The 17,895-nt window shown below is 42.5% G+C and overlaps 1 protein-coding gene across 3 annotated transcripts in view; it reads right to left on the minus strand.

Moving 5' to 3' along the window:
- LOC122557098 (plastin-3-like) overlaps positions 1–17,895 on the minus strand; it is a 116,368-nt gene that overhangs the window by 39,475 nt on the left and 58,998 nt on the right. For all 3 annotated transcript variants that reach the window (XM_043704396.1, XM_043704398.1, XM_043704397.1), the window contains exons 4-5: positions 9,433–9,562; positions 5,314–5,446 (exon numbers count right to left, since the gene is read on the minus strand). In XM_043704396.1, coding sequence (XP_043560331.1) covers positions 5,314–5,446; positions 9,433–9,562 — 263 coding nt within the window. The remainder of the gene's footprint in view (positions 1–5,313; positions 5,447–9,432; positions 9,563–17,895) is intronic.

Consider the following 17,895-nt stretch of genomic DNA (forward strand, 5'->3'; position numbering starts at 1 on the left):
TAAGTAATGCTTAGTGGCTGCTCAGTTTAGCTTGTTGGTTACAGCAATGTGCAAAATTGTGTCATGGCTTAATTCTTTGTCAGTCGCTGGGAAATTCCCATACCTGAGTGAGTTATAAGGAGAGGTTGGATAGGCTGGGGCATTTTCCCTGGAACATAGGACACTGAGGGGTGACCTGACAGAGATATATAAAATCATGAGAGGCACAGACAAGGTAGATAGCTGGTTTTTCCCCATGGTAGGGGAGTCTAAAACTCAAGGGCAGAGGTTTAAGGTGGGAGGCTAGAAATACAGAAGGGTCCAGAGGGGCAATTATTTCATACAGAGGGCAGGGAGTGTCTGGAACAGGTTGCCAGAGGTGCTGCAAGTACAATTTCATTGGCAAGTGACATCACAGGAGGGCTGTGATTTGATTGGCTAATAGGGGGGGTCTGCTAAATTTGAATCTGTGTTTAAGTGAATCCAGCTTATTTCTTGGTGATGACTCGCATGAGCAGGGATACAAAAACAGTTAAAAATTTAAAATAAACAAATTAAAAACTAATTAATTAAAATAAGGATGGAGAGCCAGGTAATGTGTTGTTTCTGCATGTTGTGGACCCCATTGTGGTTCCCAGTGACCATGCCTGTCGTAATGTGGGTTGGTTGCTGGCAGAACGCCCGTTCAGAATCGATGAGCAGGAGTCTGAGCTTCAAACACTGCCGCACATTGTGGGGCGAACAGTTCCCTGGACGCTGTGTTTCAGGAAACAGTCACACCCCTTGGACGAACTCACTCTAATTCAGCCAGTGGTCAGGAACAGCAGGTTACAGTGTGAGTGAGGCAGGTTGTGGAATCCAGGGGGTAGAGCTGCAGGAGCCTCAGCCCCTGTCCTTGTCCAACAGGTTCAAGAGTCAAGAGTTTTGCTCCCTGAATGGGGACTGCAGGGAGGGTGAGCCGACTGACCGCAGCACTGTGATGCAGGGAGCCATTCAAGTGGGGAAAGAGAACAGACACGTTGTTGTGATTGTGTATATAATAGTTAGAGGCATAGACAATGTTCAGGACCGAGAGTCTCAAACGTTGTGTCTCCTGCCAGGTACTCTGGTTTGGGATACCTCCTCTGGGTTGCAGAGGAATTTGGGATGGGAGGGTAAAGGTCCAGTGGTCGTGATCCATGTAGGTACCAACGACAGATAAACCTGGGACAGAGATTCTGCTAAGGGAGTATGAACAGCTAGGAGCTAAATTAGAAAGCAGAACCATAAAAGGTAATAGTCTCCAGATTCATACCCAAGCCACAAGCTAATTGGCACAGGGTCAATAAGATTAAGCAGATAAACATATGAGTCAAAGATTGGTGTGGGAGAAATTGGTTTGAATTCATGGGACATTAGCATCAGGTAGTGGGGAAGAAGGGACCTGTTCCGATGGGACGGTCTTCATCCGAATCGTGCTGGGACCAGAATTCTAGCAAATTGCATCCCAATGCTCAGGTGGGATTTCAATATACAGATGGATTGGGAAAGTCAGGTTGGTGGCGGATTGCAAGAAATGGAATTTGCGGAATGTCTACAAGATGGCTTTCTGGAGCAGTTTGTGGTGGTGCCCTCTAGGGAACAGACAATTCTGGATTTAATGTTGTGCAATGACGCAGACCTAATAAGGGAGCTTAAGGTGAAGGAACCTTTAGGAGGCAATGATCATTGTATGATTTAATTTACTCTGCAATTTGAGAGGGAGAAAATAGATTCCGAGGTAACGATATTACAGCTGAATAAAAGCAACTACAGAGGTATGAGGGAGGAGCTGGGTAGAATTGACTGGGAGAGGGGCCGAGCAGGAAAAAGTGGAACAGCAATGGCAGGGGTTTCTGGGAGTAATTCAGGAGACACAGCAGAGATTCATCCCGAGGAAAGAGAAGCGTAGTACAGGGAGGATGAGGCAACCGTGGCTGACCAGGGAAGTCAGGGATAGCATCAAAGCAAAAGAGAAGCAGATAATGTGGTGAAAGGGCAGTGGGAAACCAGGCGATTGGGAAGCTTACAAAGACCAACAGAAGGCAACAACAAAAAAAGAATAAAGGAGGGAGAAGATAAAATATAATGGTAAGGTAGCCAGTAATATAAAGGAAGACTAAGAGTTTCTTCAGATATATAAAAGAGCAAGAGAGAGACAAGAGTGGGTACTGGGCAGCTGGAAATCTGGCGCTGGAGAGATAGTAGTGGGGAACAAGAAAATGGCTGAGGAACTGAATAATTACTTCACATCTGTCTTCGCAGTGGAAGACATGAGTAATATCCCAAAATTCAAGAGAGTGAGGGGGCAGAGCTGAGTATGGTAGCCATCACCAAGGAGAAGGTGCTAGATAAACAGAATGGTCAGAAGGTGGATAAATCACCTGGACCAGATGGACTACACCCCACAGTTCAAGGGAGATAGCTAAAGAGATAGCAGAGGCGTTAATGGTAATCTTTCAGGAATTTCTAGAATCAGAGATGGTTCCAAAGGACTGAAAAACCATTAACAAGACACCCCTGTTTAAAAAGGGAGTAAGGCAAAAGAAGGAAAGTTACAGAGCTAATAGCCTAACCTCAGTCTTGGGCAAGATCCTGGACTCCATTGTGAAGGATGAGATTTCTGAATACTTGGAAGTGTACGGTAAAATAGGGCAGAGTCAGCATGGTTTCACCAAGGGGACATCACGCCTGACAAATCTATTAGAATTCTTTGAGGAAGTAACAGCAGCTTGGACCAAGGAGAGTCAATGAATGTTAACGAACTGGACTTCAAGAAGGCCTTTGACAAGGAGGCTACTGAGTAAGATAAGGGTCAATGGTGTCAGAGGCAAGGTGCTAACATGGATAGAAGCTTCTTTACTCTCCTCTTTCTGTCAGACAGAGATAAAAGGGTCTTTCTCAGAATGGCAGCCAGTGAGAAGTGGTGTTCCACAAGGCTCAGTGTTGGGACCTTAACTTTTCACTTTATACATTAATGATTGAGATGAAGGAACAAGGGCATTCTGGTTAACTTTACAGATGATACAAAGCTAGGTAGAGGGACATATAGCACTGAGGAGATGGGGAGACTGCAGAAGGATTTGGACAGGTTAGGAGAGTGGGCAAAAATGTGGCAGATGGAGTACAACATGGGCAAGTGCAAAGTCATGCACCCTGGTGGGAAGAATAGAGGCACGGACTATTGTCTAAATGGGCAGAAAATTCAAAAAACTGAAGTGCCAAGAGACTTGGGAGTTGTAATCCAGATTGTCTCAATGTAACCTTGCAGGTTGAGTCAGTAGTTAGGAAGGCAAATGCAATGGTGGCATTTATTTTGAGAGGACTTGAATACAAAAGCAGGAAAATGCTTCTGAGGCTCTTTAGGCTCTGGTCAGACCACATTTGGAATATTGTGGGCAGTTTTGGGCACCTTATCTCAGGAAAGATGCACTGGCCATGGAGTGTTTTCAGAGGAGGTTCCCAGGAATGAAAAGCTTAACATATGAGGAATGTTTGAGGACTCTGGGTCTATGTTCGATGGAGTTTAGAAGGATGAGGGGGATCCAATTGAAACGTACAGAATACTGAATGGCCTGGACAGAGTGGATGTTGGGAATATGATTCCATTAGTAGGAGAGACTAGGACCCAAGGACACAGCCTTAGAGTAAAGGGAAAGACCTTTTAGAATGGAGATAAGGAGAAACTTCTTCAGCCAGAGACTGGTGAATCTATGGAATTCATTGCCATGGAAGGCTGTGGAGGCCAGGTCATTGAGTAGATTAGAGACGGAAAGGATAGTTTCTCAAGTATCAAGGGTTGCAGGGAGCAAGTGGGAGAATGGGGTTGAGAAACATATTGGCTGTGATTGAATGACAGAGCAGACTCAATGATCTGAATGACTTATTTCTGCTCCCATGTCTTACGTCATCATCATTTAAGAAAGTTAAAAATCACAACACCAGGTTATAGTATAACAGGTTAATTTGGAAGTATTAGCATTCAGGGTGCTGGTCCTTCCGCCAAAAGGTAGTACTCCCAAATAAACCTGTTGGACTATAACCTGGCATTGAGAGATTTTTAACTTTGCCCATCCCAGTCCAACACTGGCAACCCCGCATTATGTAAGAAACATTTAGACAGGAGCATGGATGGGATAGGTATGGAAGGATATGGACCCATCGCAGGCAAATAGGACTAGTTTAAATCATGAAAACTGGACGGCATGTGCAAGTTAGGTTGAAGAACACGTTTCCATGACGATGTCTATGACTCTAAGTCACTCAGCGCTGGAGTATTATGCAACTTACTGAAAGCACATCTCAAATTAGGAGGCATCTAACAGTTTAGCACCGCTATGTGAAACCCAAACCAGTTTCCTCATATATGCAGGAGTCAAGCGACAGAATGACACCAGAGCTTGAAAGGTTAAATTTCCAAGACTGGGTGCTTAACCGAGGCCCACATTCTCTTGAATTTAGACGATCGAGAGTAATCCAGTTGAGGGTGTTAATTTATAAAAGGAACTTGACAGATTCTCTGATTCTGCACTATGTTCTCTGATGTGGGAATTCAGAATATGGGGAAACAATTTTCAAAATCAGAACCAGGCATCATCTGCAGTGAAACCTGGAGGCATTTCTCTACCCCTCAGCACCCCACATAAAGAAATAAAGGCTCCTACAGAAATCTGGATCTGCAACATGTACACCTTACCACCTTTCCTAAAACAGAAAGGTTATGGATGTTCTAGGTCAACTGAATTTTCAAAATGAAATGAAGAGATGTATTACTCTGTAAGGGTACTAAAGGATATGGAGCAAAGATGAGCAATTGAAGCGGAGATGCAGATCAGCCATTATTTTACAAAATGGTCAGAACAAATGAAGGAGTTGACTCATAAGAGTTTAGAAAGAGAATTATGTCAATGAAAAAATCACTGCCAGCACTTTCAACTGTTGCTCAGTGGTTAGCGCTGCTGCCTCTTAGCGCAAGGGTCCTGGGTTCGATTCCAGCCTTGGGAGTAGAGTTTGTACATTTTCCCTGCGTCTGGACTATGCGAGGAAACCCACACAAAGATGTGCAGGCTAGGTGAATTGACCATGCTAAATTGCTTGTTATAAGGAGGGACGTACAAGGAGGGATTGATTGGCCATGGGGGGTGGTGGATCTGGGTAGGAAGCTCTTAAGAGGGTCAGTGTGGACTCGATGGGCCGAATGGCTTGCTTCCACACTGTAGTGATTCTATGATTCTGTGAAATAGGTCAATAGCACCAGGGTAGCCGTCACTGATGAATAAAATTACAACACGTTAAAATAGAAACAATGAGACTCACCAGAGTACAATGCCATTATCAACAGCTTTAAACAAAGCATCTGTATTGGGATCCATAGGCAGCATGCTGTTACAATCTGGATCACTCTCCAAGGCTTTGTTTATCCAGTTAACAAATGCATACTTTTCTTCCTCTATTCATACAAGAGAAAAAAAGCAGATCAATACGAAATGATCACATTCTTCTCATGGTGCTAAACTAATTATTATCATCAAGGCCTAAGGATTCAATAATAACATCTATTTCATGAGAAAGCTGTGTGTTACACATACCCGAAAACTTTAAGCTGCTCAACAAAATTGAGTTCATTAATATGCTTAATTTTTACAAAATTCATTCACAGATGTGAACATAGCTGGCCAGGCCAGCCTTAATTGCCCATCCTGAAGAGGCCCATTAACAGTCAACCACATTGCTGTAGGCCAGACCAGCTAAGGGTGATAGGTATCTTTCCTAAAAATAACAGTCCTAAATGTTCTTTCTGACAATCAACAATGGATTCATGGTCATCATTAGACTCTTCAGTTCCACCATCAGCCATGCCAAGATTCAAACCTGGGTCCCCAGAATATTAATGGTCTCTGCATTAATAGTCTAGCGATAATACCAGTAGGCCTTCAGGGAAGGGAGTACTTTCTTGTTTAACTAGGCACGGTGAGATAGATGGTGAAGGAATTGGACGTTTTCTCTGTTGACTTGAGAGAGGTCAGGAATAGACTAGGGTAACATCGCTGTCCACAGTTGGCATCACTGGTACTCAGTTTTGTATTCTTGTCAACTTGCCTTAACTGTAACTGAATGTTCCCCCTGCTCATGCAGGTTCCCATTATCAACAGCCCACCTCAGCTGCAAATTGAGGTGGTTCTGGCCTCCGGGCGGCAGCATTAGCAAATGAGTGATCGTTCAGTCTGACCTGGTTTCAAGCTTGTGGCAGCAACGTCCTGGTAACTGGCAAACCCAAAGTCAGTCTGGGAAGCCAGATGTGGCACGCCGAGAATTTGGTTGTGCTCTTCCTAGAGCCAGGTAACTGAGAAGCCCCATTCAATCATGGACATTAGCCAAAGCAACAGCAATGCCACTGTGCTTTGTGCCTCACAGCCTCATTGGGATGTAGCATCTCAAAATGGAGTTCTTCTCTACAGCATTGAGAATTTGGATTTTTGAAGTCAGGCACAGTCACAGCTGTTAGGCCATCATTGTGGTGGAGTGGCTTTGGATGGAGATGGTCACACAAGCAGCTGTAATGCACTGGGCCCACGCTGGGGTGAATGATAACATCTATTTATTTGCTGCTGATAGTCCTGCGGTGTGCCCCTAGTTAAATGGTGGCCGCCAACCTCAGTGGTGGGAGGTGTTGGGATTAATCTTGCAAGATTCAGGGAAAGCTCTGTTTGACTTCCATCATTGCAAGTATAAATCCTCTATTCCAGGAATGGTAGAGCTGGAGTTCCAGTGTCTTATTCCAGTGAGGCATACCAAGGTACAGCATGTAAAGAGAAGGCAAATGGGATACCATCATGAGAGGCACTTAAGAAAAAGTAAGGATGGGATGTTAAAAGGACATTGGTGAAACCCTATGTCAAGTACTGTGGACAGTTTTGGTCTCATTTAAGAAAGGGTATAAAACGTATTGGGGGCAGTTCAGAGGAAGTGCATTAAATTGTTGCCTTGAATTAACAGGTTATCTTTTGAGGAGAGGTTGGACAGACTGGGAGTTTCCACTGAAGGTCAGAAGAGTGAGGAGGAGTGACTCGATTGAAGTGTGTAGGAACCCGAATGTATTGACAGACTGAATGTGAAAATATGTTTCTTCTCAGGAGTCAGTCCAGTTCTGGGGAACACTGTTTTGACCTTAGGAATCACCACCATAGGAAGGTGATGAGGAGATCTCTTTTTTTCCCCTCAGAAGCCTGTGTGATTTTACAACACACTGCCTCATATGGTATTTGGTTGGGGGTGCGGGGTGTTGAGATGTTCATCATTAACTATTTTTAAGGCAAAAGTACATTTATTCTTTTCCCTAATAAAGAAAAGGCATACGTTTATCAGGGAAATGTGGAAATCAAAACAGACAGATCACCTAATGATTGTACTGAATAGGCTCACAAAGAACCAAATGGTGCATTTACTGCTCTTATTTTGTGTGTTCTTTAGCAGTACACTCCAATTCGTGCCACCCAGAAGGGCAGGAGCAGGGACATGCAATGATCACCTTTTAATTTTCCTCCATGTTACTCAAACCTGACTAGGGCAAAGACACTGGAATTTCTCATCCCCCTGCCCCATGGGTGCACCTTCACCCCACAAACTGCAGCAGGTCAGCCAGGTCACCCATCACCAGCTTTGCAAACGAATTTGGGGATATCAAGTGATGCTCACATCCCATGAATGAATAATTTTAAACAACACACCAGCCTGGATGGACAGGCCTGAACTGTCTTAGATTAAGTGTGTTTTGACACAGTCTGTTGCTTCACTGTTATTCAGTTTCCATATATATTGCAATATCTTGCCTTCTAACTCAAATAAACAACAGTAAGGGTTTAGCTACAAGAAAAGCTGCAGTTTATGTTCAAACAGATTTAGGAAAGGCAGGGTAGTTTATCTTCATTCCATCACTTGGTTGGATTTCAAACACAGTTGAGTGAGACAAAGAAATCATTTATATATATTACGTGTCCATTTTCTTCTAGCACTGTAATTTTATAACAGTGCACAAGACTAACAAAGACAGAAGGCAAGGAGAAAACATAGAAACAGCTCAATAACTCACTGATCATTTAGACAGCAGCTGGTTGTTTTTAACTTTAGTGGTTACATTTCCTGCATATCTCAGAGATATACCATAAAGCTACCAGAGCTGAGGGACTTTAGTTCCTTAAAGAGACAAAAGATGTTGGGTTCTTCAATTCAATGTACAGCAGGTCAAGGAAAAATTCAAGAGTTGTGCAAAATCATGAAACAATTTGATACAAAAAGGAGGAAGAATGGTTTTCAAGAGAGGGGAGAATGACAATTGGCGTTAAGGTAATTTACAATAAGACACTGAGACAAGATGAGGAGAAAGATTTTCACAATGAGTGAGGATCTGGAGTGAGTATCCGAAAAAGATGGCAGCAGCAGATTCAAAAACAATGGTCAGAGTAATAGGATAGCTGCATCAAAGATTGGGCACAGAATGAATAAATAAATCACAGAACACCGGCTTACTTACTTTTGGAATTATTTTTTCTAAATATTTGGACAGGTCAACCATCACATATAAGTGAATAGGCAAAGAGCCAATCCAGGAATAGCCACTTCAATGCTGCCCTTTAAAAAGCCTGGTGTCGCACATGGAGTATTTGTCCTCATCACCTTCATTCCCAAAAAGACAAGTTTTCTTTTGGAATCATACAATTCTTGCGTATAGTTTTAACAGGGAGAACTGAAAGCTAAGTCTAAACTAAGCTTTTATCGAAATTAAATGTAGCAGAAAGAACGAGGAATAATAACCAAAATTCTTTAGGTTAACTAATGGTTATATTCCAGAAAGTTAGTTGAAGGATAAGACCGGAGCCAATACTTTGACAAGTTGATAATTCCGGGGCAGGTGGGGTTGATCACAGAGTTTCTGGCCCGGAGATAGCAACATCATCGGTGTACCACAAAACCCTTGTTGGATTGAGTGCCTCTTTAACAGCTGCTAATTAACGCCCCGTACCTGAACATATTTAAGCAACTGTTTACAATTAAGAGAGTGGGTCAATGCAATAGCATCATGCACTGAAATAAAACAAAGAACTTGCGGATGCTGAAAATCTGAAAAAAAGAAACAAATTGCTGGAGAAACTCAGCATCTGGAGAAAGAAAGCAGAGTTAACATTTCAAGTCAGGTGACCCTTTTTCAGAACTAGCAGCATGCACTTATCAATGTAACAGAGGGTAAAATAATACTAACTAAAATAAAGGTGATAAATAGGGAAAACAATGAGATTTGGAACAGGTCAAGTTATTCACATTTGTAAACACTTGCAAGAAAACATTTTTGATTCATTCCTAAGGTGTGGATTGCACAGAGAGAAAAAAGAACTCTAGTCACATTTCACATGAATAGTGATGCAATGGAGTAGAGGATACCTGAATAAGAATGTTGGGTTCCTTCACTGGACTGAAGAGATGTTCCACCAATGGCACAGATCCCTTCTCTCCTATTGATGGCCAGTCTGAACGTTTTAGCAACATGACTATTTTTCAAATCTTGAACAATCTGTGAATCAAAGAGTTACATGAGCCTCTCATTGGCCTCACATCAACTTTAAAATATTTCATGTCATATGTACAATTATACTGTAACATGCAATTTAATATTACAGTGTAATAATCAACAAATGTCAACGACAGGATATTTTCACCCACTTGGCTGACCTATGCTTAACGTAATAAGGTGACAGGCGAAACGATTCAGTGCCTGTTACTTAAATTCGCTTTAGTCAGCATCAAATTCTGAACTGAAGGCTAAAGTCTTCCACATTTATCCAATCATTAATCAACTTGTCAGTAAAACCACTCTTTCACCGACTATCTCAATGACCACAAAGGCATGCACAACCTCAAGAGACAAAAGCCTTTCAAAGAGTTTTGTGGCTCTGATGATGATTCAACTGTGCACCCAAATCTCGAGCAGATGCGTGTAAATCCAACAGTAGAACAAACACACTTTGGAAGCATGTTTTCGTAAATATTACACAGCAATGGACGCACAACTGAAAAACATCTTAACTACAATAAAACAAACGTGAAGTGGACTGACATTTACATACTTCCTATTTCTAATGCATTTTGTGTGACTTCATCTTGGTCTGATGCATTAACCAAAGCATTCATGCACGTTAAAACAGCCTGTGTACATACAAGACTTGACAAAGAAAGCTTTGTGCTGAAATTAAAGGCGAGACGTATTTTAAATTTGTGCACCACCACATCAATGCGTTTTGAGTACCTGCAATGGCATCCACGTCCTTATTAAATCTGTTACAAGCAGAGAATGATAACTCACATGAATAGTGAAATAAAGCTTGGATATTAATGTGATGTTGAGTGCAATTTTCCCAGAATTCAGAGTCTTATTTCCGAAAATTCCAATGATATGTAAAAAAGAAAGTTGTGTGTTTCTTGATCCTTCAGTGGGGTATCTTCTTGTCGAGTGGACCTATTCATTCTAGAGCACACCTTTGTGGATCAGAAGGCAAACAAATTCATGCTCTCAACTACTCCACCCAATAGTTTACCCGACAGCTCAATATTTCTTCATTTCATTGAATCTAGCTCTGCTGAAAATCAAGACTCTGTGCACAGTTACCCATTTGACACACTTTTCCAACACTTCCAAACTATGGCACCCTTCCCTTTCCTCAACACCGAACCTTGACATCACCCCTTGACGGTTACTGAACTCAGGCTACCATTTTAAAACATTGTGCTGTCCTGCTTTGACCATCAATCTCAACTGGGAAATGTGGCAAGGAATGAATTTGATACTCACTACTCACTCCCAGAACAAAACTACTTATACACCACTCAGATTTTTGATAGAATTTGTGATGCGATTTTTTTCTTTAGAGGGTAGGAGATTGAGGGGGTCCTTTATAGAGGTGTAGAAGATCATGAGAGGCATGGATAGGGTGAATGCACTGTTTTTCCCAGGGTTGGGGAATTGAGGACTGGAGGGCATCAGTTTAAAGGTGAGAGGGGAAAGAACAAAAGGGTATATGAGGGATTTTTTTTTTTTTAAACACAAAGGGTGGTACGCATATGGAATAAGCTGCAGGCGGAAGTGGTTGAGGTGGGTACATTAAAAACATTTAAAGGGCATTCAGACAAATACACGGATAGGAAAGGTTTTGATGGATATGGGCCAAGTGCAGGGAAATGGGGTTAGCGTGGAAAGACATTTTGGTCTGCACGGACCAGTTAGGACAAAGGGCCTGGCTCCATGCTGTAGGACTCTATGACAATGCTGGGCATACCCACTTTCTTTCCAATAAAATGTCATTTGGAAGAAAGTGTGCACTGCTAGAGTCATAGAGATGTACAGCACGGAAACAGACCCTTCAGTCCAACTCATCCATACCAACCAGATATAATAACCTAATCTAGTCCCATTTGCCAACACTTAGTCCATATCTCACTAAACCCTTCCCATTCCTACACCCATCTTGGTGCCTTTTAAATGCTGTAATTGTACCAGCCTCCACCACTTTCTCTAGCAGCTCAGTCCATACTCACACCACTCTTCGTGAAAATGTTGCCCCTTAGGTCCCTTTTATATCTCTCCTACTCACCCTAAACCTATGCCCACTAGTTCTGGACTCCCCCACCCCAGGGAAAAGACTTGGTCTATTTATCCTATCCACGCCCCTCGTGATTTTACAAACCTCTATAACGCCACCCCTCAGCCTCCGATGCTAATTAAATGAGCAAACAAAGGCAAACACCATATTCTACCTGGATCAAGTTTAATGTAAGGTCAGGTCTATATAAAATTCTCATCTTCCAGTTATCAGATTGTGTTTTCCCTTTGGGTTAGTCATCCCAAGTCTCACATGACCTGGCACACTGTACATTATCCTGCTGTTACCACTCTCCCAGTCAGAGCTGATTGGTAGGATTGGACTTGTGGTGTTCCCGAAGGATATGTAACTGAGTTCCACTTTTAAACATGTTTTTCAATGACTTAAATGAAGGAATAAAAGAGAATAATTACGCCAAACCAGGGAGGCACAATAAGCCAAGTAAATAGGAAGGGAAAGTATCACAGGGACATTGGCAGGACAAGTGAGTGGGCAAAAACTGGCAAATTTGTTCAACATGGGAAATTGAGGAGTTACCCTGTAATGGAAACTAGCCATCTTTTTCGGCTTAAAAACTAGAAAATAGCTCACCCCTCATTAGAATGATAAACTCTATAAGGCAGTTAATGAACACAGATTTGCCTATTGACTTCTGGCACAGGAACTTCATTTTGGTAGCTGATGAGATAATTTCTAGCTCTGCACATCTCAAATGGCAACCACTGATTAGTCCACCGTGATCATGTCTGCAGCAACAGTTTTAAATTTATGACCTCATTAAAGGAAAGGCCGCTAGAATCCTCGGTAATTATTTTGAACAATCACCCGCCCCAGCTTTTCCGGACTAAGTTACTGAATATTTTTGAGCATACTTTCATGAGCTGCTTGTCGACTTTCATCCAACGTACAACTGATTCGGGGAGAAGGCAGTTTGTTATGGACTAGGCCAGACCACTCAAAACATTCTTAAGCAGGCAGCCCTACACCTAACTTTTCAATTTGTTTCGGTAAGTGTACAGTGAAAATTACCCAGACTAAGATAGCTAGGTTGACTACTAGATTTTAAAACAGACAAAAACTTTATTCACAAAATTAGACAATGAAACCCAAAGAACAGAATAAAGAACCCCTACAGAACTCAACCTATCCAGCTAGACTTAATTATGCTGTTCCAAATATACACAACAGTCCCAATAAGCAAACTCCTTTTAAAACCCAGTATAAGGAACACCTGCTTACAGGTTGAAGTTGAAGGGCAGAAAAGAGAGAGAGTTTCCACACAGCTCCCTTTTGAACCTCCAGCTGGTTCAAGACTGAACTAAAACTGCTCAGCTCAGCTAAACAGCTGACCACTCCCTTTTCCTTATACAGGTCGCTTCTAAAACATGACCACTTTGGCCTGAAGTCTCATCTGTTTACATATAAATAAAAGGCCTCTCAAAATCATTTTCACCTCTGTACCAAACCAGACTGATCAGAGCCCCACCCAGTTTATTGCCCCTCTGAAAAAATTCAAGGACAGTGTCTCCTTGAGCCAAGGAACAGGTTTGAAAAAAAAAGGACTACCTTTGTGACAAGTTACCAACAGTGACTGCCTGAAAGCTTCACTGAAATATCAATATCAAAATTTCCTAAGAAAGTTCAGCAAAGTAGTGCAAACATAGTGGTACTCACTGATAAACCAGCTTTAGATCTGGCTTAGGAAGGGCTAACTAGGAATATAGAGTATGAAATAGCAGGAAACACTATTTTTCATATCATGTTCAAGGGAACTTCATGGGCGTATTCTAAGATGGAACATCTTTCCCTCTTTTTATCACTCGTCATCATTGTCAAGTCTAGGAGGGGGTCCTGTTACTTTGCTCTAATAATACATATAGGTTGAGGTGCTTGCTTTACTGCAGAAATTTCATTTTTGACTTCCAATTCAATTATCTCCTTTGCCTACTTAGGATCAAATTGCTTACATGGTTTTTTAACAAATCTATACTCTCGAGAAACCACTCAAGCTAATTTGTTCTTGAGCCATCTGGGAAGACACATCACTAAGAATTAGAAAGAAACTCTACTTTAAGACATTAATTGACATAGTCCCAGCAAATGGTGCCCCAAACTCCTCCTACAGTCACCATGGCAAGGAAATTGCCGAATTTCCTCCATTTCTAAGCCGATGCTGGCGTGTGAACCAGGATATGTTGGAATGAATGATGTAGATACATCTTCACTAGTCCTGATAGAGGCATGCTTCTAACTGAAAGCCAAAGACATTAAAACAAAATCATTTAGTTACAAGGTGCCTCCTAAGCTTCGAGAGCACTTCAGTTACGTACTTAAAAACTGGGAGAGCATCACGCCACCAGATCTTACTTTACGCTTAAACAGCAAATCGGGAGGCGATAGCCTACGTTAGAGACCCAGAGAATGTTCTGGAGGTCCGGGTTCGAGTCTTGCCACAGCAGATGGTGGAATTTGAATTCAATAAATATCTGGAATTAAAGAGTCTAAATGATGACCCATTGTCAATTGTTGGGGGAAAAAAACCCATCTAATATCCTTCAGGGAAGGAAACCACTGTCCTTAGCCGGTCTGGCCTACATGTGACCCTAGATCCACAGCAATGTGGTTGACTCTTAACTGGGCAGTTCAGGATGGACAATAAATACTACCTGGTCAGCAATGTCCTCATTCCATGAATAAAGAACAAACAAAAGTTGTGAAAAAAATGCAACAAATACTTAAATGAGGTCTAAACTGATAATTAATATCTCCAATAAAAGTCACCTCAAGAGGGTTCCTCAACCTTTTAAGTATCTTGAGAAACATTTCATGAGGCATTCTGGGCTTAAATAACTTGAAAAGAAAACTCAAGGGCAGAATTCATGACAAAACAGTTGCTGCTGACTTAAACTCTTTAACCTTGAAGCTCCTGCTGGGAAACAGCAGTCATAATACAGGGAAACTTCCTACATCACCACAAACCCAGCAGAAGGGAAATTCGACCAACATGTTAAACTGTTTCAAAAGATTTACAAACTAGAACAGGAATGTGCCATCCCCCATCACCCCACCCGCGAGTCATACCCCTCCATTCAACAAGAAATGGCTGTTCTGTCTGTGACCAACACATCATCAGTTAGCTTCACCCGGTACTTAGATTAGGTTAGATTAGATTAGATTACCTACAGTGTGGAAAGAGGCCCTTTGGCCCAACAAGCCCACACCGACCCTCCGAAGAGAAACTAACCTAAATTTACCCCTGGGTAAAAACAATGACCGCAGATGCTGGAAACCAGATTCTGGATGAGTGGTGCTGGAAGAGCACAGCAGTTCAGGCAGCATCCGAGGAGCAGTAAAATCGATGAAGGGCTTTTCCTGATGAAGGGCTTTTGCCCAAAACGTCGATTTCACTGCTCCTCGGATGCTGCCTGAACTGCTGTGCTCTTCCAGCACCACTAATCCAGAATATATTTACCCCTGACTAATCCACCTAACACTATGGGCAATTTAGCATGGCCAATTCACCTAAACTGCACATCTTTGGACTGTGGGAGGAAACTGGAGCACCCGGAGGAAACCCACACAGACATGGGGAGAATGTGCAAACTCCACACAGACAGTTGCCCGAGGCAGGAATTGAACCCGGGCCCCTGGTGCTGTGAGGCAGTGGTGCTAATCACTGAGCCACCATGTTAGTCAAAAATATATTTAACTCAGGTTTAGAAATATCGCAAGACACTGCTGCCAGCCTGCTCTCTGGGGAAGAGAAAGTTCCAAAGAAAGGATTTTTCTTCCTGTGACTTAAATGGACAACCTATTTTTAAACTGTCCTTTTTTGTTCCTCAGTTCTGAGGAAGGGTCACTTGACCCACAATGTTAACTGATTTCTCTCCACGATGCTGCCGGACCTGCTGAGCTTTTCCAGCAACTTCTATTTTTGTTTCTGTCTAGTTCTAGTCCACCTCTTTCATCATTGGACACAGGAATTGAGCAACTCAGCCCTTTGAGCCTTATCAAGGTCCCTCAGGATTTTACATGTTCCAGTTAGATCGCTTTCCATTCTTCAAAAACTCCAGTGGATAAAGGCACTAACTGTTCAACCTTTCCTCTCAGAAGTCAACAGCACACCCAGGAATCACTGAATTTCCTCATAGCGTTTTCACAACATGTTTAAGCATCGACAAAATCTGAATATACTATAAACATTGGATAAGTAGTCTGTGCATACAGAGTAGAGAGGACAAAACATTTGATTTTGGCAGAGGAATAAAGTGCAGATTTATAAGTGATTGGGAAAAGACTCAGCAACAACATGAGGAAACAGACTTTTATGGAGCAAATGGTTATGATCTGGAATGCACTGCCCAAGAGTGCAAAGGAAACAGCTTCAATAAAGGCCTTCCGAAAAGAATCCGATAATTATCAACTAAAAAAAACATTTGGAAAGTCACAAAGTAAAAGGTTTGGGAGTGGGGCTAGCTGACTTGCTTTAACAGAGAGCCAGCATGAACACACTGAGCTGAATCAACTTTATCCATTTCATGATTCTACTTTTCTATGGTCACAGCAGTCTTCAATCGTGCTTTTTTGTGTGTTACTGAACACTGAAACTGCATATGTAAAAACACTTCAGTCTCCAACTTGGACAGTACAGCAGCTGAACCTTGGGGTAGAAAAACAGAAACTGTAAGGTCCACGAAGCTGATTTGCTTAAGATACCCCAAAATTTGTCAAACTGTACACTTTCCAGGCCCCTTTGACAAAGGGGCTTGTTTTCCTGGCTGTGCTGAGACTCCATAGAATCAATAGGGACTGTCATCAATAATATGGATGTGGAACCAGTAGGGTCAGGGGAGGAACAGAACTGATTCTAGCCTCAGCTGGACAGCTGATCACCCCCTTCCACTCTCCAACCTAAACTCTGCAACTCTTTGTGGGGCGGCACGGTGGCTCAGTGGTTAGCACTGCTGCCTCACAGCACCATGGTCCCAGGTTCGATTCTCAGCCTTGGATGACTGTCTATGCGGAGTTTGCACATTCTCCCCGTGTCTGCGTGGGTTTCCTCCGGGTGCTCCGGTTTCCTCCCACAGTCCAAAGATGTGCTGGTCAGGTGAATTGGCCATGCTAAATTGCCCATAGTGTTCGGTGCATTAGTCAGAGGGAAATGGGTGTGGGTGGGTTATTCTTCGGAGGGTCGGTGTGGACTTGTTGGGCCGAAGGGCCTGTTTCCGCACTGAAGGGAATCTAATCATATGAATCTAATCTGCAACAAAGCAGCCCAGCCTGCTCTCCAACATCCCCTCCCTTGAAGCTATTGCCTCTTTTTTTGGGGGGGGGGAGCGGGTGGGGAAGGGTTTAAATGAGCAACCTCAGCACATTCTGATTGTAAATGAATTTGTACCAGAATTTGGGCCCAACATGCAAAGTTTTGGCCTGAGCAAATCCAGGATATATAAGCAGTGCAGTATCAGACTATGTCCAAGGGGTGACAATTCAATGTGTCTGGCACTGCTCCTCTAACTAATGAGTATTATATCAAGTTTGAGAGAGACTTTGACTATCTTTCCATCAGGCAGGAGAAACTAAAAGAATATAACAAATGTCCATGAAATAAAACAAGAGGAGAATTCCTCAACAATCACAAACATAAAACAATCTGATAATCCATTTGCTTTGCAACCCAGCACAATCCACACATTCCATAGACATGTTGGAACTAGAGGCAAATCATGCAAGTACTGCTTAAAGCAGAGCCATGATGAGCCACAAACATGCAGAAATTGCTGAGAAAGAAAAAAAATAAGACTTACTATGCACCCAGAAACCAAAACAAAAGAGGGTTTAATAAAAATGACAAGTATAAGTGAAGAGATCACGTAAAATATTAAAATTCACTTTAAAAAATAACATTGCTTTTTCACGCATTTCTCAATTCAATTTTTCAGCTTCAGTCACTGCGCATTTAAAGTTTTGATTAGATGCTCTACAGTGTGGAAACAGGCCCTTCGGCCCAACAAGTCCACACCAACCCTCCGAAGAGTAATCCACCCAGACCCATTCCCCTCTGACTAATGCACCTAACACAATGGGCAATTTAGAATGGCCAATTCACCTGTCCCATACATCTTTGGACTGTGGGAGGAAACCGGTGCACCTGGAGGAAACCCACGCAGTCACAGGGAGAATGTGCAAACTCCACACAGACAGTTGCTGGAATTGAACCTGGGTCCCTGGTGCTGTGAGGCAGCAGTGC

The sequence above is a fragment of the Chiloscyllium plagiosum genome, chromosome 15, assembly GCF_004010195.1.
Source record: "Chiloscyllium plagiosum isolate BGI_BamShark_2017 chromosome 15, ASM401019v2, whole genome shotgun sequence".
NCBI classification, from domain to species: domain Eukaryota; kingdom Metazoa; phylum Chordata; class Chondrichthyes; order Orectolobiformes; family Hemiscylliidae; genus Chiloscyllium; species Chiloscyllium plagiosum.